At 43.1% G+C, this 26,909-nt stretch overlaps 1 protein-coding gene across 5 annotated transcripts in view; it reads right to left on the bottom strand.

Moving 5' to 3' along the window:
• Positions 1-1,106: 1,106 nt before the first annotated feature.
• The window catches only part of WWC2 (WW and C2 domain containing 2), a 202,057-nt gene continuing 176,254 nt past the window's right edge, over positions 1,107-26,909 (bottom strand). For 4 of the 5 annotated variants that reach the window (XM_032869861.1, XM_032869865.1, XM_032869864.1 and 1 more), the window contains exons 20-23: positions 26,566-26,658; positions 24,096-24,338; positions 4,100-4,227; positions 1,107-2,526 (exon numbers count right to left, since the gene is read on the bottom strand). In XM_032869861.1, coding sequence (XP_032725752.1) covers positions 2,460-2,526; positions 4,100-4,227; positions 24,096-24,338; positions 26,566-26,658 — 531 coding nt within the window. In that variant the 3' untranslated portion in view covers positions 1,107-2,459. Of the gene's footprint in view, positions 2,527-4,099; positions 4,228-23,714; positions 23,913-24,095; positions 24,339-26,565; positions 26,659-26,909 lie in introns of those variants that run through there. The other variant, XM_032869862.1, reaches the window with a different exon arrangement.

The raw sequence follows: 26,909 nt of genomic DNA, 5'->3' as shown, positions 1-26,909 counted from the left end.
TTCATTTGGCTAGCAATGTTTTTTTGTACCTGTAACTTAGATTCTGATATACAAAATTATAATAACATATTGATAATTCAAACTTGAGAACTAAATATTACATTCTTTTTACCCTGTGCAGAATAAATTCTACCTTTAAAAAATAGTATTTATAATATTAAAATTCATATTGTTCATATGGTTTTGTGATCAAGTTATTAAAATGTTTTGTCACTGTGAATCATTTGGGTTAGTACAAATATGACAGAATTGTTAAAAGCTGCCTAAAATACACAACACTATTGCTGATTTTTTAAAGTGTGGAAAAGGATTATATTAAAATAAGTTCGTTTCTCATGTTAGAAATGAGCAAATTTTGTAAAAGAAAACCCAAATCCTGGTCACAACTGTTGACTACCAGCCTGAGACAGATTTTGTTCTTCTTTTATACTTGTCTGAAACTTTTTGTATTACAAAAAGTAAACAGCGAATCTGATGAAGACTTATAAAAGTGTAGATATTCCAATATAGCCTCTTCTATGTCAAACATTTAAAATGGCCAGAACCGAACTATATATTAAACAGAACATAAATAAGACCGTAAATAAATAAATGAAGAAAATAGAATTGTACGGTATAACTACACAAAATCCTATAAACATTTTCACGGTCAAACTAAAACGCTGAAAACAGCTGACCTTCATTTAGCTCTACATTAGATAAACCTCTGTCTTTCACATTTGACCTTGACAAGGATGAATGGTATTGTCTTTCTAGTTCTCCTTAGTCATCTGATAGAATGAACCTCACGGCCTTGAAGGACTGTGTGCAGCCAATTCACAAGGCTGGTTTATGTTCAAAGTCGTGTCACATCTGGTTATAGCTTCAGAGACATTTAGATTTAAGTGGTGGGACAACGGAGGAAAAAATAATTGAATTTCTAGGCTCAGAAATTGCTTAATTTGAATTTTGATTCTGATAAAAGGAACTTTCCAAAATATGTATAATTACTTTCAAGAAACTAAAAATTCCTGCCGGGGATTCTATGTTAGAAATAGAACTTAATATATATTTTTTTAAGGGGTCCATTCCTTGAAGGTGATTTTTGCATTTTTTGAAAAAAAAAAAAAAAAAAAAAAAAGATTTAGTTTGTTACAGAAGATGGCTGGCCAAAAATTGCCTCTTCTACTGGAACTGGCTGGATGATAAGTAGGATTTAAATTGCATAAATACTCTATTCTAAAAGCCTTTATGTTGACAGAGCTATAGGGCGTCTCGCTTTCTTTTAAGCCCATGCTTGGGCTAGGGAGGGGGAGGACACTGGCTGGATGGAGTCTGTTCCTCTGCCTACCTTAGTTCATCTAGAATTGTTTTCTGAAACAAATGCCTTGGCCCATACTTCAGATTGATATCTCCCCAGGCACACTCTTCTCTTGGCCTCCTTACCACAAATTACAGATGGGAGCTCCTAAGAATGAGAGCTGCAAAATAATTTCTAGTGAATGTGAGTAATTGGTTTAATAAAGTTAAAAAAAATTTTTTTTTGGCAACTTTGACTTAATCAAGATTCCCGTTTTCCTGAAGGAGTGCTTGTGCGTGTCTCCGCCACAAGGTGGGTGCTGTCTGTTCTCAGAGGGCTGGCCGCCATGGGCTTGTCGTGGGCACCACCCTCGGACCTGGGACAGCAGCTCAGCAGTGCGAGCTGGAAACCCTGGCTGGAACACGGCCGTGGAGTCCGGGCGTGTTCTGGGCCATGGGTGCTCGCTGACGAGCTGACTCAAGTGGGTTGAGGGTACCGGGCTCTCTCCTCTCCCTGCCCACCCTTAATGTGACAAATCACAAGGTCTTCCCTGTGGTTCGGAGCACTGCTCCTTTGGGTTCTGAGATTCCCACTCAGCATCTGGTTTTCTTTAGACTCCAAGAAAAGGACAAGAATGAAAGTGTTTTCAGGAAACAAGGGCTTCGACACAGGTGATGGCGTGAGCTCAACACCTGTTTCGAGCTGGACTCATTGGACTCATATTTGCCTTCAAACCAGGGGTACAAAGATACCACGTGGGCCTGTTGCCATCCTCCTGGTCTGCCCGTAAGACATCGAAAGAAAAGTCAAGCTCGTCTTCTGCTAAACCGAGTTCTTTCTTGATAGTTGGTTCAACAGGATATACCCTGGGTGCCGCCTCTATTCCATTTGTACAAAACACGGGCTGCTGGCAATTCGTATGTACTGGATGACATTTGTGCACCAGATCCTTCCATTTTGGTTACCTGACTTTGTTTTTCTTTTTTAAACATACAAGAATTACATTCAAGGTACTTTACAAATGAGCATGTTGAAAATCTGATGTGATATGAAAGCTCTTTAAAGAGTGGACAGTTACGTTACAAAAAACACCCCCCCCAACAAAACAAAACAAATGTTCAGTCTTGTACCCTCCCTAGTTAGTGAAGAGGTGACAGAGTAATTTCTTTAGGGGGTGTGATCATACATCATCAGCCGGCAGGGAGGGGATGCTTATCTTCGCTCTGGTGAAGTAGGCAATCTTCTCCCTAGAGTCAGGGGTGAGAAATAAACTGGCTTGAACACAACGTTGAAAATACTCTGCGACCACTGAAAAGAGTCCCAAGAACTCCAGCGTGGTCTCTGCAAGCCTGCACAGGTGATCTGTTCCTTGGGCAGAACCCTCTAAAATCAAGATCGTCTCCCACCCCCCACCCTTTTTTCCCCGTCTTCTCCCTTGATGCGAGGCTATAAAGGAGAAGGGCGGCTCCGGTTTACAGTGAATCGTCTACATACCAAGACAGGCACTTCCTTCCCGGATTTCCAGCATCAGACAGTTTCTAAACCACTAGGGAGTCAGTTATGAGCACTTCTAAACGAGGCAGGAGAGGACGCATAAGCCCAAAGTCCCGGGGACTTTGTAGGAAAGTTCTACAGGGACCTTGTAGAAAAATACATGATACTGGGAAAATTCTTTAAGATCAATACCATGCCCAGGTAGGGGACACTTGCTGAGTGATCCCATGACTCCCAAGGCGGGGGAAAGAAGGAATGTGACTCTAGCAAAGGCAGAGCTGTCCCAAATGCCGAAGCGGGGATAAGGAGAAACCACCCGAAAGGGAGAAGCTGAGAAAGATCGGGCAGAACGGTTTCAGAGGTTAGGAGAGTATTAAAAAATAATAATAATAATTATGATTTTAAGATCGAATAGTTGCCAAAGACAGGTGCAGGATACCCACTTCCGCGCCAGATCTTCACATCACACAGCGCCCCACCAACACGTATTTCCCGGGGTGTGTGCTGTTGCGCAGGGCACGTTGGCAGCGATAAAGAATAGAACAACAACAAAACAAAGCACCAGCCTTCCTTCGAGAAACTAAGAGTCCATGTAGACGGTGGAGGGAGTGTGGCGTCAAGAGCCAAGTGCTGGGGTGGAAAAGCTCTGCTAAGGACAGGAGAGAGGAGAGGGAGCGGCCCAGAACCGCGGGACCCGGAACCAGGGCTGTCTCCGCGGTCGGCGTCCTCTCAGGCGAGGGCGGGTGCTCATGACGTCACTGCAGGCCGGAAGGAGCCCCGGAAGCGGAAGCCTCGCTGCACGCGGGGCCTCACAGCCCTGAGTCAGTGGCCATTTTTGACTCCTTGATTTCGAACTTCCTTGATGAATCAGAGGACCAGGGAACACGGGGCCCCTGATTCCAGGTGAGACAAGCCGGCAGGGTGAGTGTGTGTGTGTCCCCAGTGCCGGGGGGTGCCCCAGACGCCCCCTGCTCCTGGGGAGCATCCCTGACCCCGCACGGCGAGGGCGCCCAGGAGGGGCCCAAGAACGTCTGTTGAATGAGTGAACAACAAAAGCCCGGAAGATCTGTGCCTTTCTGTATTTACTCAGCGAGATGTGCCAACCGCTTCTCGGGGGGTGGGGGGCACCCCGAGTTCCTAGGAGCCGGGCTTGGATCGGGTCAGGGCCACTGCCGGGGGAGTCTGTAACCTCAGGAAGGAGCAAACGGAAGCATCTACGTTCACATGGTAGGAGAGGATCTGGGGACTCCTACGCTAATGCGAACTGGCGGCATAATTCAGATGGCGAGAGGACAAGCCTTCGGTGTCATGGGTGGGGGGGTTTACCTGAAGGACTGCACCTGCCGGGGCACCTTCCGGCTCTGCTCCCGGAGCCGGCACACGTCCTTGGAGACTTGCCGCATCAATTTCTCTGCATTCAAACCTTGCTTCTGCTCTTCTTTTGACTGTTCAGCCTGGCAAAGGAAATCAAAACACAAAACCCCAAACAGCACTAATTAGAAAGCTCTAAAGACGTGCTGTTAAGGCTTGAGAGCCTGGGTCCTGAGCCCAGAGTGGAGCGTGGACAGTGATGGGGGGAGGGGGAGCGGTGGTGTCTCTCTCCGCTCACCAGCGGGGGGCTGCAGTCGGGCGCCCCTCTCACGCAGCTGTGGCGCAGTCGCTGATTGCCGCAAGTTTATTTCACTGAATTTCAAAGATCTTAGTACTTGGGTAATATGTGATCGTTTTAGTACGTCTGGAAAACCTAAGAACCCCCCCCAAAAAGAAATGAAAATCTACTTACGGCACTGTGACCAAGAAATAGGTCCTAACATTTCAAGCTCTGATTCATCTTTTCAAACTGTTTTCTATCTTAACCTAATTTTAAAAGCAGTTTATTGATGTACAAGTTACATACCAGGTTATCCTCTTTTACTTAGTCATATAAACTTAAGATTCTTCCAGGTGTTTCCATGGCCTGATTGCCTTTTTTTTTTTTCTTTTTGTAGCACTGAATAATAGTCCATTGTTTGCAAGTACCACAGTTTATTTATCCATCACTCACTGAAAGATATCGTGGCTACTCCCAAGTTTTGGCAATTATAAGGAAAGATGCCATAACATCCATGTCCATAACTTTTCAACTCCTTTGGGTAAATACCAACAAGTGTGACTCCTAGATCATATGGCAAGAGCGTGTGTATTTACTTTTGTAAGAAAAATGTTAACCTAACCTGCATCTCACACTTAATGCTATCTTATATGTCAATTACATCTCAACATAGCTGGGGAAAAGAAGAATTGAAAAAAAAAAAAAAAGTCATACTGGGTCCATAGTTGCTGTACTATTGCATTCCCACCAGCAATGAAGAAGAGCTCCTGCTGTGCTACGTATTTGCCAGCATTTCGTGTTGTCAGTGAAGCATTAGTGTTTGAGTTTGGCCATTCTAACAGGTGTGTGTTGGTAGCTCACTGTTGTTTCAATTTGCAGTTCCCTAAGGACTTATGATGTGTAGTGCCTCTTCATAAGCTTCTTTACCATCTGTATATCTTTTTTGGTGAGGTGTCTGTTTAGGTGTTTGGTCTACTTTTCAGTTGGGTTGTTCATTGTCTTATTGTTGAGCTTTAAGAGTTCTTTGTATATTTTGGATAGCAGTCTTTTATCTACAGTTCTTTACAGTTTTGTATTTAGGCCTACAATCCATTTTTAGTTCATTTTTGCTAAGTGCGTAAAGTCTGTGTCTAGATTTTTTTTTTTCTTTTGCATGTGGATGTCCAGGTGTTCCATTTTGTTGAAAAGATTCTCTTGTTCCATTGTATTGCTTTCACTCCTCTGTCAAAAGTCAGTTGACTCTATTTGTATGGGTTTGTTTCTGGGCTCTCTATGATTCTAGTGATCTATCTATTCTTTCAATACTACACTGTCTTGATTACTGTTTACAGTTAAGTCCTGATGTTGGGTAGTGTCAGTCCTCCAACTTTGTCTCCTTCAATATTGTGATGGCTATCATCTGTCTTTTGTCTCTCCATATAAACTTCAGAGCCAGTTTATCTATGTCCATGATATAATTTGCTAGGGTTTTTGACTGGGATTGCATTATCTATAGGCCAATTTGGGAAGAACTAACATATTTTTTTTCCTTTTTTTTTTTTTTAAGTTGGTTCTGTGCCCAGTGGGGAACTTGAACTCATGATCCTGAGCTCAAGACCTGAGCTGAGATCAAGAGTTGGAATCTTAGCGAACCGAGCCATCCAGGCACCCTGGAAAGAAATAACATCTTGACAATATTAAGTCTTCCTATCCATGAACATGGACTGTCTCTCTATTTATTTAGTTCTTTGATTTTATCCATCAGGTTTTGTACTTTTCCTCATTTAAATCCTATACATATTTTGTTAGATATATAATTATTTTATTTTGGGGGAATGCTAGTTGTGTGGTGTTTTTAATTTCAAATTCCACTTGTTCTGTAGAATACAGAAAAGCAGTTGACTTTATATATTAAACTTGTATCCTGCAACCTTGCTATTCATTTTCCTGTTTTCGATGTCATTGATTTCTATTCTAATTTTTATTTCCTTTCTTCTGATTGCTTTGGATTTACTCTTTGTTTTTTAGTTTCCTAAGGCAGAAGCTTAGATTATAGACTCTAAATCTTCCTTTCCAGTATATACATTCACTATTTATAAATTTCCCTCTAAGCACTGCTTTTGCTGCATCCCACAAAGTTTGATAAGTTGGCTTTTCATTTTCATTTAGTTCAAAATGTGTTTTCTCTTGAGATTCCTTTTTATGACCCATGTGTTATTTAAAAATGTGTTGTAAGGTCTCCAAGAACTTTGGGATTTTCCAGCTATCTCTGTTAGTGATTCCTAGTTTTATTCCATTGTGGTCTGAAAGTAGATACTACATGATTTGTATTCTTTTATATTTTTAAGTTGTATTTTATGGCATAAAACATGGTCTCTCTTGGTGAATGTTCCATGTGACCTGGAGGAGAATGAATTCTGCTGTTGTTGGATAAAGTAGTCTATGGATGTCAGTTATATCTAGTTAATTAACAGTGTTGTTGAATTCAGCTATGTCTTTGCTGATCTTCTGCTTTTGGGATCTGTCCATTTTGGACCAAGGGCTGTTGAAGTCTCCAACTCTAAGAGTGGATCTACCTATTTCTCCTTGTAGATATATATTAGTTTTTGCCTCATATATTTTGATGCTGTGTTAATAGGTGTGTACACATTAAGGACTGTTACCTCTTTTTGGAAAACTGATTCCTTTATCAGTAATTATGTAATGTCATTATGTAATCATTATGTAATGTCCTTCATTATATCAGACAACTTTTATGCTCAGCTGTCTGCTCTGTCTCAGATTAATATAGCTACTCCCACTTTGTTTTGATTAGTGTTAACATGGTATATTTTTCTCTAACCTTTTACTTTTAGTCTATATGTGTTTTATATGTAAAATGGGCTTCTTGTAGACAAACACATAGTCAGGTCTTGCCATTTATTAAACTCTGACAATCTTTTTGAATTCTCACATTCAGATCATTAATATTTAAAGTGATTACTGAGGGGCACCTGGCTGGCTCAGTCAGTAGAGCATGGGACTCTTAATCTTGGGGTTGTGAGTTGGAGCCCCACATTCTGTGCAGAGATTACTTAAAGTCTTTAAAAAAATAAAGTGATTACTGGGGCGCCTGGGTGGCTCAGTGGGTTAAGCCGCTGCCTTCAGCTCAGGTCATGATCTCAGAGTCCTGGGATTGAGCCCCGCATCGGGCTCTCTGCTCAGCAGGGAGCCTGCTTCCTCCTCTCTCTCTGCCTGCCTCTCTGCCTGCTTGTGATCTCTCTGTCAAATATATAAATAAAATCTTAAAGAAAAGAAAAAAATTAAGTGATTACTGATATGGCTGGAATGATATCTACCATATTTATTATTGTTTTGCCATTGCTCTTATTCTGTTTCTGTTTTTGCCTTCTACTCTTGTGCTGTCTTTTGTGGTTTTAATTGAGCAGCCTATATTACCATTTTCTCTCCTTTCTTAGCATATCAATTATACTTTTAAAAACATTTTTAAGTGGTTGTCCAATATTTTGCAATATGCAAAACACCACAGTACTTTATGGGTAGTGCAAGTACCATATAACAATAAAATATTCCTAATCTCTCCCTGTTGTCCCTTGTGTCATTGCTGTCATTTATTTCACTTACACACAAGCATATATATGTCAAATACATAGTTGCTATTATTATTCTGATTGTTATGTTAGATTAATTAAGAATAAGAAAAATAAACGTTTTAACTTTATCATCACTAACTCCTTTAGTACTCTCCCTTTCTTTATGTAGATCCTAGTTTCTGGCCTATACTATTTTCCTACTCTCAGAAGAGCTTCTGTTAACATTTCTTGCTAGGCAGATCTACTGACAACAAATTCTCTCAATTTTCATTTGCCTGAGAAAGTACTTCTTCAGTTCTGAGGGATAATTTTGTAGGGTACAGAATTCTCAGCTGGTGGTGTTTTTTTGTTTGTTTTTGTTTTTGTTTTCCCTCTCGACACCTTAGATATATCACTCCACTCTCCTTGCTTGCATGGCTTTGGAGAAATCAGATGTAATTCTTCTCTTTGCTCCTGTAGAAGTTACTCTGGCCTCTTTCAAGAATTTTCCTGTATTTTTGATTTTCTGCAGTTTGAGTGTGATGTGCCCAGGTATAGGGTATTTTAGTTTGTTTGTTTGTTTGTTTTGCATTTATCCTATGTGGTAGTCTCTGAGCTTCCTGGACCTGCAGTTTCATATCTGACATTAATTTGGACAACTTCTCAATTATTATGCATTTTTTAAAAAAGATTTTATTTATTTATTTGACAGGCAGAGATCACAAGTAGGCAGAGAGACAGGCAGAGAAGAGGAAGGGAAGCAGGCTCATTGCTGAGCAGAGAGCCCGATGCAGGGCTCGATCGCAGGACCCTGGGATCATGACCTGAGCAGAAGGCAGAGGCTTAACCCTCTGAGCCACCCAGGCGCCCCCTCAATCATTATGCTTTAAATATTTCTTCCGCTTTTCTCTTTCTTGTGCTGGTGTTTCCATTATGTGTAAGTACACCTTTTGTAGTTGTTCCACAGTTCTCAGATATCCTATCCCTTTTCTCCTCCCTAGTCTTTTCTCTCTTTGATTTTCAGTTTTGAAAGTTTCTACTGACATTCAGAGATTCTTTCTTTCGCCATATCTAGTCTGCTAACAAGCCCATCAAAGGTATCCTTCATTTCCTTCAGCGCTTTTGATGTCTAGTATTTTTTAAAATTATTTCTTAGAATTTCCTTTTTCTTTCAGCTTATATTGACCACCTATTCTTGCATGTTGTCTGCTTTTCCCATTAGAGGCCTTTCCCATTAGAGGTGACTATGACCGCGAGTCATAGTTGTTTAAATTCCTGGTCTCCTAATCCCAACATTCCTGCCATGTCTAAGTCTGGTTCTAATGTTTTTTCTGCCTCTTCTTTCAGTATGGTGATTTTATGTTGAAGGCCAAATGGACATAATGTAACAGGTGAATGGAACTCTGTAAGCAGGTCTTTAGTAATGGAGCAGAGGTGTTGGCACACAGGAAGTCTTTTATAGTCTTATGATTAGGCCTCAGTCTTTTGGGGAGCCTGTGCCTCCAACTGAGAATTTCACAGTGTTTCTCAGTTCCCCCACACCCTATTTAGGCACAACGGCGTGGCTGGAGTGGGTATTTATCTTCTCCCAAGTTGGTTAGGCTCTCAGAAAACCTTTGTAGGTTAGACTCTGGTAAAACAGTTGCTCCTGGGGGGCAGCTCTTGTTAACAGAATGCTCTGGTGTATTTCAGCATGGTCTTTTTTTCCCCTTTCCCTGCTGGAAGCACAGGACATTTTCTTTTCTGATATTCACTAAGAGGACCTGGTAGGGCTACATGAGAACACACAGAAGTGTTGGGGCTTCCCGTGGCCAGTACTCGGGAGTTTTCAACTCTCAGGCTTGTCTACATGGGACCTCCAGGACTCATCAATTATAGTTTAGGTTCTCCTACCCTAGCACTGGTTCCTCCAGAGTTTCTGCTAAGGTGAATTATCATTTTCTGTGCTGCCTATTTCTCCAGTTTGGGGGGCAATGTTTTAACCTGTGATATCATTTTCCTGACAGATCTAAGAAGAGTTGTTTATTTTTCAGTTTGTTCATGTTCTTTCCTTATTTTTAGGGCAGAACACTGATTTCCTTGTAGGCCAGACCAGGCAACAGAAGTCCATAACTTTTTTTCTTTTTATGTTAAGTCAGCAAGCATACAGTACATGGTGAATTTTGATGTAGTGTTCAAGGATTCATTAGTTGCATATAGCACCCAGTGCTCATCACAACACATGCCCTCCTTAATACCCACCACCCAGCTGCCCCATTCTCACCACCCCTCTCCCCTCTGAAACCCTCAGTTTGTTTCCCAGAGTCCATAGTCTCTCATGGTTTGTCTCCCTCTCTAATTCCCCACCTACCTTCAGTTTTCCCTTCATTCCCCTATTGTCATCCTCCGTTCTACTCCTTCTGTTCTACATGAGTGAAGCCGTATGATAATTATCTTTCGCTGCTTGACTTATTTCACTCAGCAGAATCCCCTCCAGTTCCATCCATGTTGATGCAAATGGTGGGTATCCATCCTTTCTGATGGCGGAGTAATACTCCATTGTATCTATGAACCACACCTTCTTTATCCTTCTTCTGTAAGGGCATCTTGGTTTCTTCCACAGTTTGGCTACTGTGGACATTGCTGCTATGAACATTGGGGTGCATGTGCCCCTTCTTTTCACAACATTTGTTTCTTTAGGGTAAATACCCAGTAGTGCAATTGCTGGATTGTAGGATAAGTCCATTTTTAACTTTTTGAGGAAACTCCACACTGTTTTCCAAAGTGGCTGCACCAGCTTGCATTCCCACAAACAGTGTGAGGGGGGTTCCCTTTTCTTCACATCCTCATCAACATTTGTTGTTTTCTGCCTTGTTAATTTTTGCCATTCTAACTGGCATAAGGTGGTATCCCACTGTGGTTTTGATTTGAATTTCCCTAATGGCTAATGATGTTGAAAATTTTTTCAGTGTGTCTGTTAGCCATTTGTATGTCTTCTTTGGAGAAGTGTCTGCTCATATCTTCTGTCCATTTTTTGACTTGTTTTTTGGGGGGTGTTGAGTTTGAGAAGTTCTTTATAGGTCTTGGATACCGCTATAACTTTTTAATAGCTTGATAACATCCTTTAATAGCTATAGCATAATTATTTAATTTTCTGGAATCACATCGTTAAATTATTTCCATCCTGTAATGTTCACTGAAAGTGGGAATTAGCATTTAAACATCTAGATAAATCCACATTTGGTTACATTAGATTTAGAGGGGATAAAAGCAGCATGTCCTGTGTGTTTTGCAAACTATCCACAGTAAAGATTATATCTGCAATCATTTATAGCTACATCTATGTCTGTATAGAAGTCTGCATTTGTATTATTCCACTATCAGGGAGAAAATAATTGCAATTTTGTTTACTTTGACTTAGAGCTTAAAAACACATCTAAAAGGACAGTTCCTTGGCTACATAAGTGAACTGTGAATCGGAAATGAGGCTTAGGTATAAATGTGCTATTACTCTTCATTCCTTCATATTTGGAAATTATGTGACTTATCCATGATGAGGAAACCGGCCTCCACAAAGGCACCAACTCCCTCTTTCAGGTAAAGCTAAGAGCTACTTGGTTGTTAATTTAGGGTTTTGGCTCATGGTTCGCCTTGGGGTCTGAGCTGTGTACTCAGGTCCCTAAGCTTCAGAAGGGCAAGGACTGCATCTTTTTCTTGTTTGTTTTTGCATCTGTTTAACATAATTTATAGAGATTCAAGTGCACAACAAACATTTTTAAGCCTATGGTTTGTTTTTGAAAACGGCCTCTATTTGCAGAAACTGCTTGTGATGTGTTATAACATGAATTATATGAAGTCAAAGGCTGGAGACCTCACACTACCTACGTACTTAATGAAGGGAAGTGTCATCTTGAAGCAGTCTTGTCAATGCATACTTAAAAACAGTAGTTATCCTCACCAGACAGAAACAGAAATCTAATTTAAGTTACTTTGAGTCTGGGGAAGAGTGAGATCTTATAAATATGTGAATTGGTTTCTGGCATTTGTTTGGGAAGATGCTTTTAAAAAAAGGAATGTGAAACAGAATTTTTGGTGGTGAATCAGGGTAGCTTCCCTCTTCACCTTCCCTCCTAATCCTCCCCGGGGTGCTGGGGTTACCAAGCCAGCTAAGCTCTAGGAAGCTCCCTTTGCTGGACTGACTCCGAGTCATTGCTCTGACTCCAAGGGAAACCACTGTCCCTTTCATCCTTCACAAGATGCACTGCGAGGGGGTTTATCCAGATCTGGGTCTGGGGCTCTTCTTGGCATGTTTACCAAGAATCAGCCGTTTTCACAATGAGACCTGTGGGCAGCATGGGAAGGAGAGGTTCTTTCCAAGGCCCCTTACCCTGCCTCCCTTTTGGAAGTGGCTTGAGGTGGGGTCTGGTCTGCCCTCCTCGGTGTCACACTCCCCAGTGGCTCCCCCTGCCGGCACCCAGTGGGAGTGCTGCGGACATAGGCTGAAAGAATGAGCATGTGTCTATGGGAAGAACAGGTTTTTAGATGACGATCTTTTTAAATTTTATTTTTATTTTTTAAAAATATTTTTATTTATTTATTTGACAGAAAGACAGTGACAGAGGGAACACAAGCAGGGAGAGTGGGAGAGGGAGAAGCAGGCTTCCCGTCGAGCAGGGAGCCCAATGTGGGGCTGGATCCCAGGACCTTGGGATCATGACCCGAACTGAAGGCAGACACTTAACGACTGAGCCACCCAGGTGCCCCTAGATGACGATCTTTTTAAGATTAATGTGCTTCAGTAACTCTCAAAAGATTTAGAACAGCCTTGGGTTTTTTCCAGTGGTGAATGACTCCCAACAAAGCTCTCCAGAAGGCCAGAAAATAAAGACTGATGGATTTAGATTCAGAGTTGAGCAAACATCAGAACTTCTCTCACTTGAAAGGTGTTCAGAAGACAAACGATAGAGTGCACAAAACCATTTGTAACTCAAGTAACAGATCAGTGTAGAAAGAGGCCTTTCAAAGAGAAAAATAAGACATAACAGAAATAAGGGCCCCGGGTATGAGAGGCATCTCACAGAATAAACACAAATGGCAAATAAACACATCTCCTCAAAGTGACACCATTATCACCTACCAGACTGGGAACATTTAAGGGGAAGTGCGAGGGACAGCACATGTCCCAATGCCTGAGCCACCGGAGGGGAGAGGACTGTGCTACCGCTGCCAGGAGGAAGCATCTAGAGTCGTATCTGCCCCCCTCCCCAGGCGGGTATGATTCTGGGTGTTGGGGGAGGGGAGTTAGGGGCCAGGGAGACTCAGGTCATGTGGGAAGCCCCTGCCCCGACCACTGGTCGGCCTCTCTCCTCATGGCCTCCCAAGTGCAGTGCTCCACTAACACCATATGAAATGTAGCCCTGCTTACTGGGGGCCACTGGTCACGGTGGTGGCAGCTGGAGCTGTAAAGGAAATGGGAAAATATAGAATGTCGGTGTTTGTTGTTAGCTTAGAGCAAAGTCTAAGACAGAGATCGACTCAGGCCAGAAGTCAGCATTGGCACAAAGAGAAGAAGAAAAAACAGCTTTGCTGGGGTGGTCCCCTGCAGTCTACAATCTAAAGTGACTGGACAGTCCCATCATTGAGATCCTTCTGGACTTGAAAGAGCCAAGTCTTTCGGTTACAAACTTTAGAAGGAGAGAAGACTGGCGCCAGAAAAAAGGGATTATAAGGATCTTGTCTTCCCATATGCACCCAATGCTTCAGATTCTGCCAAGGCCAGGAAAGAACAAGGTTTTAGCCTTGTAAGACATGATAGGGACGAGACCTTTGCCCATGGTTGGTTCAAAGCCAAATCGACAGGACCAGCAACTCTACTCCGAGGCATTTACGCTTTGGAAACACTACTGAATCCAGAACGGTGTCCCAAAATGTACAGGAATGCTCATTTCCACATCGTTCAATAACTGAAAGTTTGGGGAACTGTCATTAGAATAAATAATTACGATATATCTACGCAGGTGAATGCCTTAAAAATAATGAAGTACAGCAACATTTACTACAATGGAAGGCTGTTCTTCCTATAAGAACACAGAATTAGGTGGGGGGAGAAAATCAAGTTTCTCAACAATTCATCTTCATGACAGTATTTTTGCGTAACCCTTCCAAATAACACGCACGCACGCGCGCGCGCACACGGCCATAAGAAAGAGCTGGAAGGACAAATGCCAAGGGGGAGGGGGCTTCAAGGAGGCATCTCTGCTTTCTGCTTTACACAGTTCTGTATTATTTGGATTTGAACAATCAGCATATGTTAATCTTTTAGCTAAAGAAAATCTTTTTGAATTTTAAAATACTCTCAAAGCTCAAGTGCACTAAAGCATTGTGAATTTAAAAATAAAAATGCTGTGGCACTTTTTGGAAAGATGAGATGAGATTTTAAATTTACTTATCCAGCAAGTACTTATTTAGAATCAATCACACTCACACCACTTTATGGAAAGCTAACTATCCTGCAAAAGGGCATTCCTAGTACTTTGCTAATCATAATCCCTTGCAGTTAACTTCGGACTTTTTTCACCACGAAGGATCCTTTTCCAGATATTATTTACTGCCTCACTTTCCTCTCCTTGTTTTGAAAGATTCTGTTTAGAAAAGCCGCCTTTACTGGCTCCGTACTAATTCTCACTTGATTATTTTGCAATCGGTGAGATAGTTTAACCGTCACTCGGAGCTTCTGGTTTGATGTACCTCGAATTCAAAGAGGACAAATGCGATCTTTTAGTTACTAGGTCAAGTCTTATCCTGAGCAAACAGATACTTTTTCATGAGGTCCCAGAGAAGGAACTACTGACTTGGTAAACAGGAACAAATGACTTCTCCCGTGATGCCACCTATTGAATTGGTAAACTAGTAAGCAGACAGAAGTACTGTTGCTATCCTAATTCTTGGCAACACAGAATATGAATAAACCAATCTTGTTTTTTTTAAATAAGTTTCTTCTTCTATTTACTTATTTATTTTTATTATTATTTTTAAGATTTTGTTTATTTATTTGATAGAGATCTCAAGGAGGCAGAGAGGCAGGCAGAGAGAGAGAGGGAAGCAGGCTCCCTGCTGAGCAGAGAGCCCGATGCGGGGTTTGATCCCAGGACCTCGGGACCACAACCCGTGCTGAAGGCAGAGGCTTTAACCCACTGAGCCACCCAGGCACCCCCGAGTAAACCAATCTTAAAACAGCCGTCTGCTTACTGACTTAAACATAGAGATTTGGAAAGGCCAGAGAAAGAAGGTACGTGCTGGATATACTTAGGTAAGAAAATCTGGGCCAGTTTCTCTGAGATGTGTTTTATCAGATGAGAATTACAACAGGCTCCCTGGGTCCTGTCCCACCTTCAGTCACCTTCCATAGAAACGCAACAGTGGGGGTCTGTTTTACCCTCTGCAGAAGAGCACTAGTGAGACAGTCCCTCTAAATAAGGTGGATGGCTACTGCCTTTCCAGAATGTTTTTGGGCACTGCAAAATCACTTTGAAATCTGGTTTTTTTCTGGGCAAAATAAGACTAACCACGGAACGTCTTCCTTTTCCCCACTGAGTAAGTGACGACTACTCTGGAAACTATATTTGTCTGTGTGATTATATCTGTACCTACACATCTGTATCTTCCTCTCAAAATCTGGGTGACCAAATACATCATGAGAAAGTTTTGTCAGCTGTTAATAATCAAGAGGAGCCAACTTTCTGGCAGTTAAACCTCCCTGCTGAGTACTTCACTGTAATCAGTAAGATTTATTTTGTTGAATGAGGTGTATTGGTGTCTTTGACACACGATTTTCTTAGCATATTCTAGCTTTAAATGTTAAATGTATTATTTTAATGTTTACATGTTTAAATATTTTATATTTAAAATATAATGTTTTAAATATTTTATATTTAAAATATAATGTTTAAATATTTTAATGTTTAAATGTTAAATGTATTATTTTAAGCTTTAAAAAAGGCTAGCATCGCAGAACTTTGGTGTTTTGACAGGAAAACACTCTGAGGAAGAGAAAGAAATTTCTTCTCTGGAAGCAACATGAGGCTCCTTAGGAAAAATACCAACCCTTCCTCAGCACTCGCCTCCCCTTCTCACCCAACAAGTCATGATGAGCTGCCTGGTTCACAGGATCAGAAACCACTTTTTGCACCCCAGATTCCAGAAGAGTGTGACTGTCCTTTAGCTTATGCGATGGGTGCCTGACCTGCAGAAAGTGCCAACCTAGAGCCACGCGGAGAAGCCTAATGGAAGAAGCAACACTATCTGGTCCGAATTCAGATCTTATGTTTCTCGCTCTGCTTTCTGAGGGGCTGTACGATACACGAAGCCACTAACTCTGATTCAGTTTTTATTCTGAGCTACAAAACCCACCTTCCACCACAAAGGAGGAAGGTTACGGAGTGCGACCCCGAGAGCCGGCCTCTTTCTGGACCAGGGAAGCAAATTCCACGGCTGCCTTCAATTAACTGCTTCTCTGGGAGCTCTATTTTTTATGGCAATCGGCAGGCTCTTTGCTCAGTGTTAGGAACTTTACGAGCGCACTGCTGAGGGAAGCCCCACTGCTTTAGGGAAGTGGCGGGAATCCAAGGGCAGTGTGTGTGTGTGTGTGTGTGCTGCTGTGTCCACGTGTGTACAAAGAAGTGGATGGGACAGGAGGAGCGAGCAGGAGAGAGAAGCCCATAGCGCTTAGCAGCGTTTGTGGCCATAATCAAAGGCACACTGTTGAAATCGTGTTTTTGCAGACGGGGCTGTTCCAAGCTTTAGCGGTGAGAAAGTGAAGTATGTTAAGTCCAGCAGCCTCTATATGTAGCTGGTCAACAGAGAGAGAAAAACCGGCTGTACTCGGGAATCAGACGGCTGGTTTAGGATGGTTTACGATGGTAGGAATGCACTTGGCTTTGAGAGCTCCGCCCTCCCTGCCGCTTGAGGCAACAGCCGCCCTTAGGCAAAAGGAAGAAAAGATGCAGGGACGGGGCGCTTAGTGTAGCTCCCACATTGGGTTCTGAGCGCGGCTCTACTGGCCTATGGAAGACCCAACCGCGGATGCTTTAGATGGAAAAGGCTCAGGGAATCACATCCCACCTCGGACTGCAGGATTCTCCAAGCACGGCAAGTGCCCTAATGGCTTGGCTGCTGGACCACGCAGCCTTCAAGTTCTGCGTATTTCTCCGCATCTTGACTTATACCAAAAGAGAATTGGATCCGCTCTCAAACAGATCACAGATTTTGCAACTGCAAGGGATCTCGAGGGTCATCTAATCCAATCTTCTTATTTTGTAGATTAAATATGTAAAACCCTATGTGAGCATGGAAAATACCGAAGCTGCAGATGTGCCCATTTTTATGGCATTTTATAAGGCTGATTTGTCTTTGTTTGGTAGGCGAGGAAGGAAGGAGCTGTGACGGGAAGGAAGGGGTAGGGCAATGAGAACAGAGCTGGCAAGGAGCATGCAGCGCCCACCCCGCCGCACTCCCGGGCCTCCGGACCCTTGCTGGTACTGTCACTCTCTTCTTTCACACTTACACCCTCAACTAGGACCCCCAGTGTCTACCAAAGACGTTTTCACCAGATATCGTCAGGCGGGGTATAGCTCAGCCTGTACTGTGCACACAAATACCGCATTTGGTTTATATGTGCATCACCTCTAACAAAGAAGATCATACAAAGCTGTTAATAGCGTCCCCATATGACGTTCATGGTAACAACCCAGGAAAATGATAGCAATGGTATGGAAACTTGAATAAAATTATGAAGACAACCACCTCAGCTCTTAATGACCTTAGTTATTTAGCTACATCTTCATGTTTAGCCAATGCTGCATTTTTCTTGATGAGAACTGGAAAACGAGATGCTCGCTCTGAATCAGATGCCCCTGACAGGTCAGCCCAGACCCTCCCCTTTCCAGCTGCCCTTTGGTCATCAGCTCCCTGGGGGCCTGGAGGATTTCACAAAGGCACACCCTCCAGCCCCTGCCGTAGGTTCTCCTGTGGAAGCCACGTGTGCCGTGGGATCGCCTGGTACCGACACATGCCCCTGGTAGAGCGATTCTTTCCTCCTGCTCCCAGAGGATGCCTGTGAGATGCGGCGTGCGTGGCTCCCGGGGGCCGGCCCTACGGCAACCAAGCAGCACCCAGGAGCCACCTTCTTCCTCCCCCACTCCTTGCCTCTGCTCCGCCCCTGGGGCTGCACCCCCTTAGTGACGCAGTGCGACGGGAGGGTTTATCCCACGCCCCGCACAATTGCAAGCGAACCCTCCTTCAGCTCTTCTCCCTCAGTATCTTGCTGTGCAAACTGATTATGAACCAACGAAGTGCTGGTTCATCAGAGACACAGATCAGAAAACCCCGATGAAGACATAATTAAATTTCTAAACATAATCATCAATGCAACTTCTGTAGGGATGATTATAGTCATCAGTAGCTTATTATGGGACCAGAATCATGCATAAGTAGGTACAATTTTATGACTAAATAACTGCAAATTAATATAAAAGCAAACCACTATTTTACAGAAAAGAATGCTCAAGTGTCACTCTTCTTAGGACACTTTCCAAAGCTGGAACCAGACCTGCTTATGTCCTGCACTGGGCAAGACTCCAGGGATCTGGGATCTGCAGCCGTGCTGCAAACAGCAAACACCCAGGATCCTGGAAGCAGTTCTGCGCAGCCGCAGGCAGAAAGCCTCCAGTGCGGCATGCGGTGAACTTGGCTGGCCAGGCCAAGCACACGAGGCTCTGTACAGAAGTGTGTTGGGATGTGCTGTTTGAAGCACAAAAATCCTTCCGTCCCCGCAGCAGCACTTTCAAAGAGACACTGGTTCTGGGGTAGGCCCGGGAAACGAGAGCACCCGTGCCTGAAGGACACAGCTGTAACAGTTTTCAAACAGGTCACTTATAAGGGAATTTAGTTCAAGTTCATGTATCTATCCGTCCACCAGCAAGTCAAGGGACAACTGTGTATTCTAGTGGTGGGTAAGGGGCAAGCAAAACTCAGAACAGGATAAAATCATGGCTGGCAGGCAAGTTCAGCAGGCTTTAATGAGGCAGAGGAGATTTTTGCCAAGGTGGGATGGAATATCCTCCCGGAGGCACCATAACATAGAAGCAGCAAGAGGACAGCCTCGTCGATCCGCAAGGGCATTTACCTGGGACTTTGCTGCTAGACCAAAGGCACCCAGGAGGGCAAAGACTTGCCTTTAAGAGGTGTTTCTCCTTGGCGGGCAACAGCTCTGCTCAAGTTCCCCAGGACCGCCCTCCCAGAATTTTCCGCAGCTGAGAACAGACACACATTCTTGACTGGCTTACTCAAGGACAAATCGTTACAATGAACACGTGTGCCTCAAACATCAACTTTTACTTGAAGCACAGGTTTTTAGAAACTCAGCAACACATCTAAGTTAGTCCTGAAGATCTCCTGGGCTGCTGGCTTCTATACCCCTCCGTTTTCATCTACTTGCACCAAGGATTTCTTTCATGAAGAAGGAAAACAAGAGTCACCCTAAAAACTTGCAAACCTTGAGCCATCTATTAACACCAGCAAAAGTCTCAGAGTGGAAGGCGACAATGAAAGATTAAAATGCCCACTTACGAGACAGTGCATTTATGATACTCTGATCTCTGAAAGGATGCCTCAGCCTTGTTTCTTTCAAACAGGATCAGACAGCTTGGGTCCTGCCCAAGCTCCTAGCCTGTATTTTGTGGAAAACGGACCGGCCAATGTCCCACACACATCTCTACCACACTCAAAGAAGCCTCCTCTCAAGAAACCTTCAGTGCCTCCCCATCACGGCATTTAAGACTCTCATCAATTCTGCCCCAATCAACCTTATCTCCAAGTAGGGAGGACACAGGAGAGATGTCAGAGAGGCAAAAAATAGAAACATGAAAAGATGCGCCCCACATTTCTCACTGAGTTTTTGACTCTTATTTTTGATATGGAAGTCCTGACTCCATTTAGAATTGATTTTTGTAGGTTAGGTAGGCATCCGACGCTATCTTTTCCCATATGGATGACCTTTTTCCAAGCTTGACTGATTCAGTGGTCCCTCCTTCCGCCCCTGCCTGACCGGCTACCTCCCCATCCAGTCATGCTCTACACACATGTGCGTCTGTCTCTGGCCTTCATTTCACGCCAGTGGCTGGTCTCTTGATTCCCCCACTGCATCCTTATTATCTTAACAACTGATTTCCTGCAGGCCAAGTGTCTGCTCTTTGTTTTTCTTCTCCAGATGTGTCTTGGCTATTTGTCCTTCTTCCCCCATCAATTGCATCAATTTCCATGAAGATCCATGTAGGCATTCAGCTTGGAATGACATCGAATCTGTGGTACATTTTAAGGAGAATCGACTATTTCCACAACAGTGACTATTCCTTTGTGTCAGGGGTGGCAAACTATGGTCTGTGTCTGTTTTTGGGTAGTCTTCTTAGAACACAGCACAGCCAAATAGTTATGTACATCTTGTCTGTGGCGGCTCTTGTGTTAAATGGGAGAGTTGAGAGGTGGTGAATGAGAACCCTCTGGACGAAATATTTCTTCTCCAGCCCATTGCGGGGAAAGTCTGCTGACCTCTGCTCTACATGAATGTAGTATATATTTCTCCATGAATTCAGGCTTTTTTTTTTTTTTAACACTCTCCTCTTAAGGTTATTAAAAGGTTTTCCTTTAACATAATACAAATTTTTGTTGAATTTATTCCTTGATATGTGATATTCTTTGATACTGTGGTGAAAAAGTATCTTCCTAATTAAATTTTCCAGTTGTTCCTGGCTGGTGTATATTAGCAAGGCAATGGACTTTTGTAAATGATTCTTCTATTTGCCCATCTTGTTCAATTCTCTTATCCTTTGTAGGAACTTGTGGATTTCTAATGTACACAATATCGTATCAGCCAATAATGACAGCTTTAGCTCCTCCTTTCCTGTCTCTCTGCTTCTACTTTTTTCTTGCCTCCCACTGGTTAGAATGTTGAGCAGAAAAGTGTTGAATGCCTGTGTCTGATTTTAAAGAGAACAATTCCAATGTTTGTCTATTTAGGACCATATTTGCTTTTGGTGATTCTCTATGAGTTAAAGACGTCATCTCTTCCTACTTACCAAGAGTTTTAAACATGAATGAATATGGACCTTTATTAGTACTTTTCCTGTATTTGTTGAGTTGACCAAAGGGTTTTTCTCCTTAATCTGTTTAGGGGATTCATCGTATTAATGGATTTTTCTAATCATAAAGAATCCTTGCAAATTCAACATGGTTAAAATGTATATTGTTGGATTATATTTACTTACATTTCATTCAGGATTTTTGCATCTATACTTATGCATGAAACTGGCCTGTGATTCTTCCTCTTGGTAGTATCTTTGTCTAGTTTTGGTATTAGGGACATTGGTCACGTAGAATGAGTTGTGAAGTGTTTTCTCTTTCTCTGGTGTCTGGAACAGTTTATGTAAAATTGAGATAATCTTTGAAAGTTTGGTGGACCTTAGCTACAGAACATCTAGACCTATACTTTCATTGTGGGTACATTTTAAATAACTGCTTTCATTTGTTTAAGAGAGATAGGATTTTCAATTGTTTTTCTCCCTTCATCCATTCTAGTATGTTCCATTTTCCTAGATATTTGTCCGAATTGTGGGCCTATGTTTTTTATATTATTCACTTATCTTTTACATTTCAAAGTTATCCATAATTCTATCTCTTTACTTTTATAATTTTCTGTGTGTGTATCTTCTCTTCATTGGTCCCACCAGAGCTATGTCTATTTTTTTTTTTTTTTTTTAGTTTTTTTCAAATAACTAACTTTTTGCTTTACTGAGCTTCTCTCTATACACTGGAGATTAGATAGCTGTCAAAACAAACTAGAATTCCAAGCAGTTCATGGATGAATTTAGCAGTATGACTTAAGGTTAAAAAAAAAAAAAAAAAAAAAAAGGGCCCAAAAGTTTTTATAATTACTGATGCCCAAGGATCTGGAATTTCACATCATGACAAATCAAAAACAAACAAACAAGAAAAAACCCTCAAAGATATAGCGTTCTATTTAAATCAATAGTTGTAAAATGCTAATCCAGCTTTGAAAGCCTTGGACCCATAGAGGTAAAAAAATTGTGATGCTTCTCCATGATATTAATCAAGCCAAGAGTTTGAAATGATTGTTAATGTCGATGTTAATTCAAAGACTCAAGAGAATAAAAGCAATGGTTATTATCAAGGTAACAAATGTAAGAGCTGATGATTTCAGCTTTTAACCCAACCTTCCATCGTGCAGGGACAGCCACACTGTGGCACTGCTCTGCTGGGGGCTCACGTCTATGGATCCTTCACTGCCGAGAGCTGCCCTGGACCTGGACTGTTGTGCTTCCTGCACCTGTTCGCCTTTCCCCCATGGTTGACAAAGTCCCACTACCTGCCATCAAGACCACTTTGCTACTTCCTCCACAAAACATCTCCTGATCTTACTAGAAAGTGATTTCTCTTGAGGACCTCATGTGTCTGGCTCATCTCCTTTGCCAATCTGTAAGCTCTGAGAGCACACGACAGCGTCTAATTATCCTTGTAGTCTCTGTAGGACCAAACATAAGGCCTACAATTCAACTCTCCACTGAACGGAGATACTTACTGATGTTCTACTGTATGCCAAGGTCTCTTCTATCGGGTGGGACATAATACAGCTGTGGGATATATATATATATATATATAAATATATTTTATTTTATTTTTTATTTTTAGATTTCATTTATTTATTTGACAGAGAGAGACCCAATGAGAGAGGGAACTCAAGCAGGCGGAGAGGGAGAAGCAGGCTTTCTGCCAAGCAGGGAGCCTGATGTGGGGCTTGATCCCAGGACCCTGGGATCATGACCTAAGCCGATGGCAGACGCTTAATGACTGAACCTCCTAGGTGCCCCGATATGTGATATGTTTTGTTGCTTAAACTTTCTCTACAAATTACTGGGATCAGTCAGATCCCTAAAATTCCTTCATGAAGTTTCTGAGTTCCATCTAGGATTAGTAGTGCTAGCAAATAAACGACTCAGCTTCGCTATAGTACCACACACTAGCAACTAAACAGTAACTATGGGCCAAAAAGGGAAGTTTATATTACGGACAAGATTTTCTATTAGTTTAAGAAAGTGTATAATCTATTTCAGACTTTCATCCAAAATGGTTGAAAGAGAATAATGTTTCAGCTATGCGGGAAATTCTATTTGTCTATTACATATGGATGTGGATATACTCTCTTATACCCAAATAGGAAATCTAAACTTAGAGAATAAGCCAACTGGATAAATATGCAGGTTCTAGGAAATTTTGGTTGTAGGTAGGTGACAGAACAATAGAAATATTCCCTTAAAATTACCCTAGTCTTTTTTTTTCTTTTTAGATTTTTAAAAAATCTTATTTTAAGAGAGAGAGAAAGAGAGTGCAAGCATCGAGGCAGGGGGAGAGACAGAGAAGCAGGCTCCCCACTGAGCAGGAAGCCTGATGCAGGGCTCTATCCTGGAACCCCGAGATCATGACCTGAGCTGAAGGCAGACACTTAACCAACTGAGCCACCCAGGCGCCCCCCAAATACCCTATTTTTAAATCAGTGATTTTTACCTTATTTTGTACAGTAACCTGTATGGTGAAAGAAAGGCAGGGGAGAACGGCATTATGTGGAGTGTGATCTTTTTTGAAGGAAAGGAAGAATGTGAAAATTTAGAAACATTAAAATGAATAACATATTAATAACTGAGGTGCATCATGAACCTTAAAGAGTTACTCAGAAAATTCAAATGAGATTTATCATTTATAGTAAAAATTAAATGGTATTTATTTGCCAAGTCTCATGTTGAGACAGAGACAACCACTGAGCAGAAACAGACCACTCTCTCTGGTGGCCGCACTCCTTGCTACCAGGTGGCCGGTAAGCGGGGGGTGATGTGGTGGGGGGATCTCCTATCTGTACCCTGGTGGATGGCAGTTCCACACTCGGAGCAATAGCCTAGGTTAACAACAACAACAAAAAAAAGGCCTACAACAATGGGGAAAAGTGCTCTGTGTTCCAGCAAAAGGACCCGTGGCCCTGCTGAAACCCAGGTGTAGGCTGGGGACCTTCCACTGGGCTGGCATTAGTACCCGCTGTTTTCCCACCCCTCAGGGACAGCGGAGACACTGAGATCTGTACCTGCTTCTCAGCTTCTTTCAGGAGCTTCTGGAACCTCTCGTCTTCCAGGACACCCAGCGGAAGGTCAGTCTCTCCCTGAGCTTTTAGCTCCTCCAGCTTTTGCCTCAAGCCCCTGAGGGCCTGCAGCTCATCGTTGAGCCGGCTCTGACGGGTTAGAGACGCCTGGAGGTCCAGTTCGAGGTCTAGAGATGTGCGCCCTGGGTGTTCTTGAGCTGTTCTTCTCAGCACTGGCTGGCAAACCGTCTGCAGGGTTAGAAAACAACACGACACCCTTACTATGCGGGCACTCATCATTCTGCCCTTCCTCCTCCCCGGCACACAAGAGCACGCACTTCCCGGCTCCCTTGAAGGGAGGCACCGCTGGCCAGGTGACCTGCTCTGGCCAGTGAAAGGGGAGTGGCAGTGATGTGTACCACCTCCAGCAAAGCCTTTCCAGGCCAGTGTGAGATGGGTGCATTCCTGTCCCCTGCTAGGAGGACAGCAAAGATTCGGAGGTGGAGGTCCCATCAGTGTGGGTCCTGAGTGAAGACAAAATGAGCACAGCATCTAGCCAACCTGCAGTGAACACCGAGGTAAGTGAGAAATGTTTATTTTAAACGCAGAGATTTTTTAAGTTGTTACCCTAATGCAGCCGCTCCTAGCCTGGCCAATTTAGAACACAGAGCAGCCCCTGTGAAACAGACATGCGAGAAACTGACACTTAATCTATTTCAGGACCAGGGACTATTAACGACCCCCAGCACCCGCCCCTCTTGTTAGCCATGATTTCTGGAGGTGCCCACCAGAATGCAGCTGGTCAATCTGATTCTGAGCCCCTGCTCTCATCCATATGGTTAAATCCCAGCTCCTTCCTCGATTTCCCATCGTCTAACATCCACTTTCACCTGTGAATCACTGGTGCTCCTCCTGGGTCAATCTTACCCATTTAGCGAGAAATCATTATTGTGTTATGTGTGACTGAATGTCTGCCGGGGTGGGGCAAGGGGTGGCAGGCCAAACCCCGGGAAGAAAAGCTCTACTCATTAATCTTCAAAACTTGGAGCCGTGAGCCATGCCACAGGAAGTCAGGGAAAGGAGAGATCACACAGGGCCGGTCACGCTTCCTTACGGAAAGGAAGTCAAAGAAGGCTGGGTAAGATTGCATCAGCGGAGGGGAACAAGGAGGGTATTTTTTGCCCAGATGGTTGGCAGTGGGAATGGAAAATGAGGTTACTAATAAAAACAGGTACTTTGGGATACGAGAGGAGGGACTCGAATTTGAGAAGTACTTGGGCTTGAAGATCTGGAATGACGGTGGTGCTCATGACAGATGGTGGGGTTGGGTGGGAGGGTTTGCTGTCCTACTCCCTGTTCCAGAGCCCTCGCCCAGGGCTGAAGAGATTCTACTGGCTGCTCCTTGTCCCACACATACCGCTGTAACATTCTCTAACATTCTTACTAGGTTCCCTCTGTTCAATCTCTGCTCTAACAAACATTACACAGCAGGATCACGGAAACACACACTCTCTTTGGCTGTATTACTTGTTTTTCAGAATGAGAAATCCTTCCTAGTGGCTATGTAGTCCTTTCTAAGGACTCCGATGTGCAGCAGTGTGCTGGCCAACGTTTAACAAGTGGCTCTGAGGGTCCATGGGTGGGAAAAGAAGCATGGGTTGTAGGGTCTGCCGATTTCTATGGTGTAAACACTCCCTCGGTAACTGTTTCCGTGCAGTCAACCGGCTGAGCCCAAGCAAGGAGCCCGGTCTCCTTCCTTCCTTTCACCCACCGCACATTCCACAGTCCTGCGTGCTCCCTGAGTGCTTCCTGCAGACTGGGGCTTCCGGCAGGCGGCCCACACAGGGCTTTGTGCTTATTTAAACAACACATCTCTGCCCAACAGCTTAGTCGATTACTAGGACACAAATCAGTAGTAAGCAAATAATTTTCATTAGCATTTCAGCTATAAGGAAGCAAGAATTGCTGAACTACTTCAACAGTCCAACCTTTTAATTTGTTTAAATATTCTCTCCAACTTATCTTTTAAGGCTCATTCAGAGACCTACGTCTTCCGGGTAAACTGGAGCGTTCCCAAAAGTGTCTGTTTGTTAAGCAAGCAGCTAATACTGTGTACTCCTTTATTGGAATATCCGCCCCTCCGAACAGGTCCTGGGTGTTACACTCTTGCTGGAGAGCCGGAGATGGTGTGGGACACAGCACCATCAAACCCACTCAGACAGTCCCTCTTCCATCGCTACCGCAAAGTGAATTTCCTGGCTTCCTTTTCACAGGATCGAAACCAGTGCTGAATGGCTGCTCTCAGGCACCCTCTGCCCCCAGTCTCCACACGAGATCTGTGTCTCTCTGGAATAATGGTGGCTTCACTCAGTGGCCCACGTTGAGCAACGACGCTCAGCTGTTCTGGTATTTACGCTTCCCAATCTGTGACTCTGGATTGGGCCGAGATAGGGAGATGCTACTGGGGAATACATACCCTTTTGACCCTCAGACTGCGCCGCTCAGTGGAGTTTCTCACAAACAGGGATTTTTTAGCCAAGGTTGAGCTGTCACTGTCACTTCGATTCAACTGGCAACAAAGGATTAAAAAAAAAAAAAAAGAAAGAAAATCACTGCATAACAGAGCGCTAGTGGTTTACACGTGAGAAGTTTATCAGGTGAAAGCAGGCAGCGAGGAGTTTGTTTCTTTAAGAAAATCCTCCCCAGACAAGCTTTTCTCTGTTCTATGCTTTTTCTTAAACAACTAAGTTTCTCTTACATAATTTCAACAATTGCCTGTTGGTGGTAGTTATCAGAACTACTGCATTAAGATAATTATAC

Source organism: Lontra canadensis, unplaced genomic scaffold (genome assembly GCF_010015895.1).
Source record: "Lontra canadensis isolate GAN:19392208 unplaced genomic scaffold, GSC_riverotter_1.0 scaffold39, whole genome shotgun sequence".
Lineage (NCBI taxonomy): Eukaryota > Metazoa > Chordata > Mammalia > Carnivora > Mustelidae > Lontra > Lontra canadensis.
This window is presented reverse-complemented; position numbering and strand designations above follow the sequence as displayed.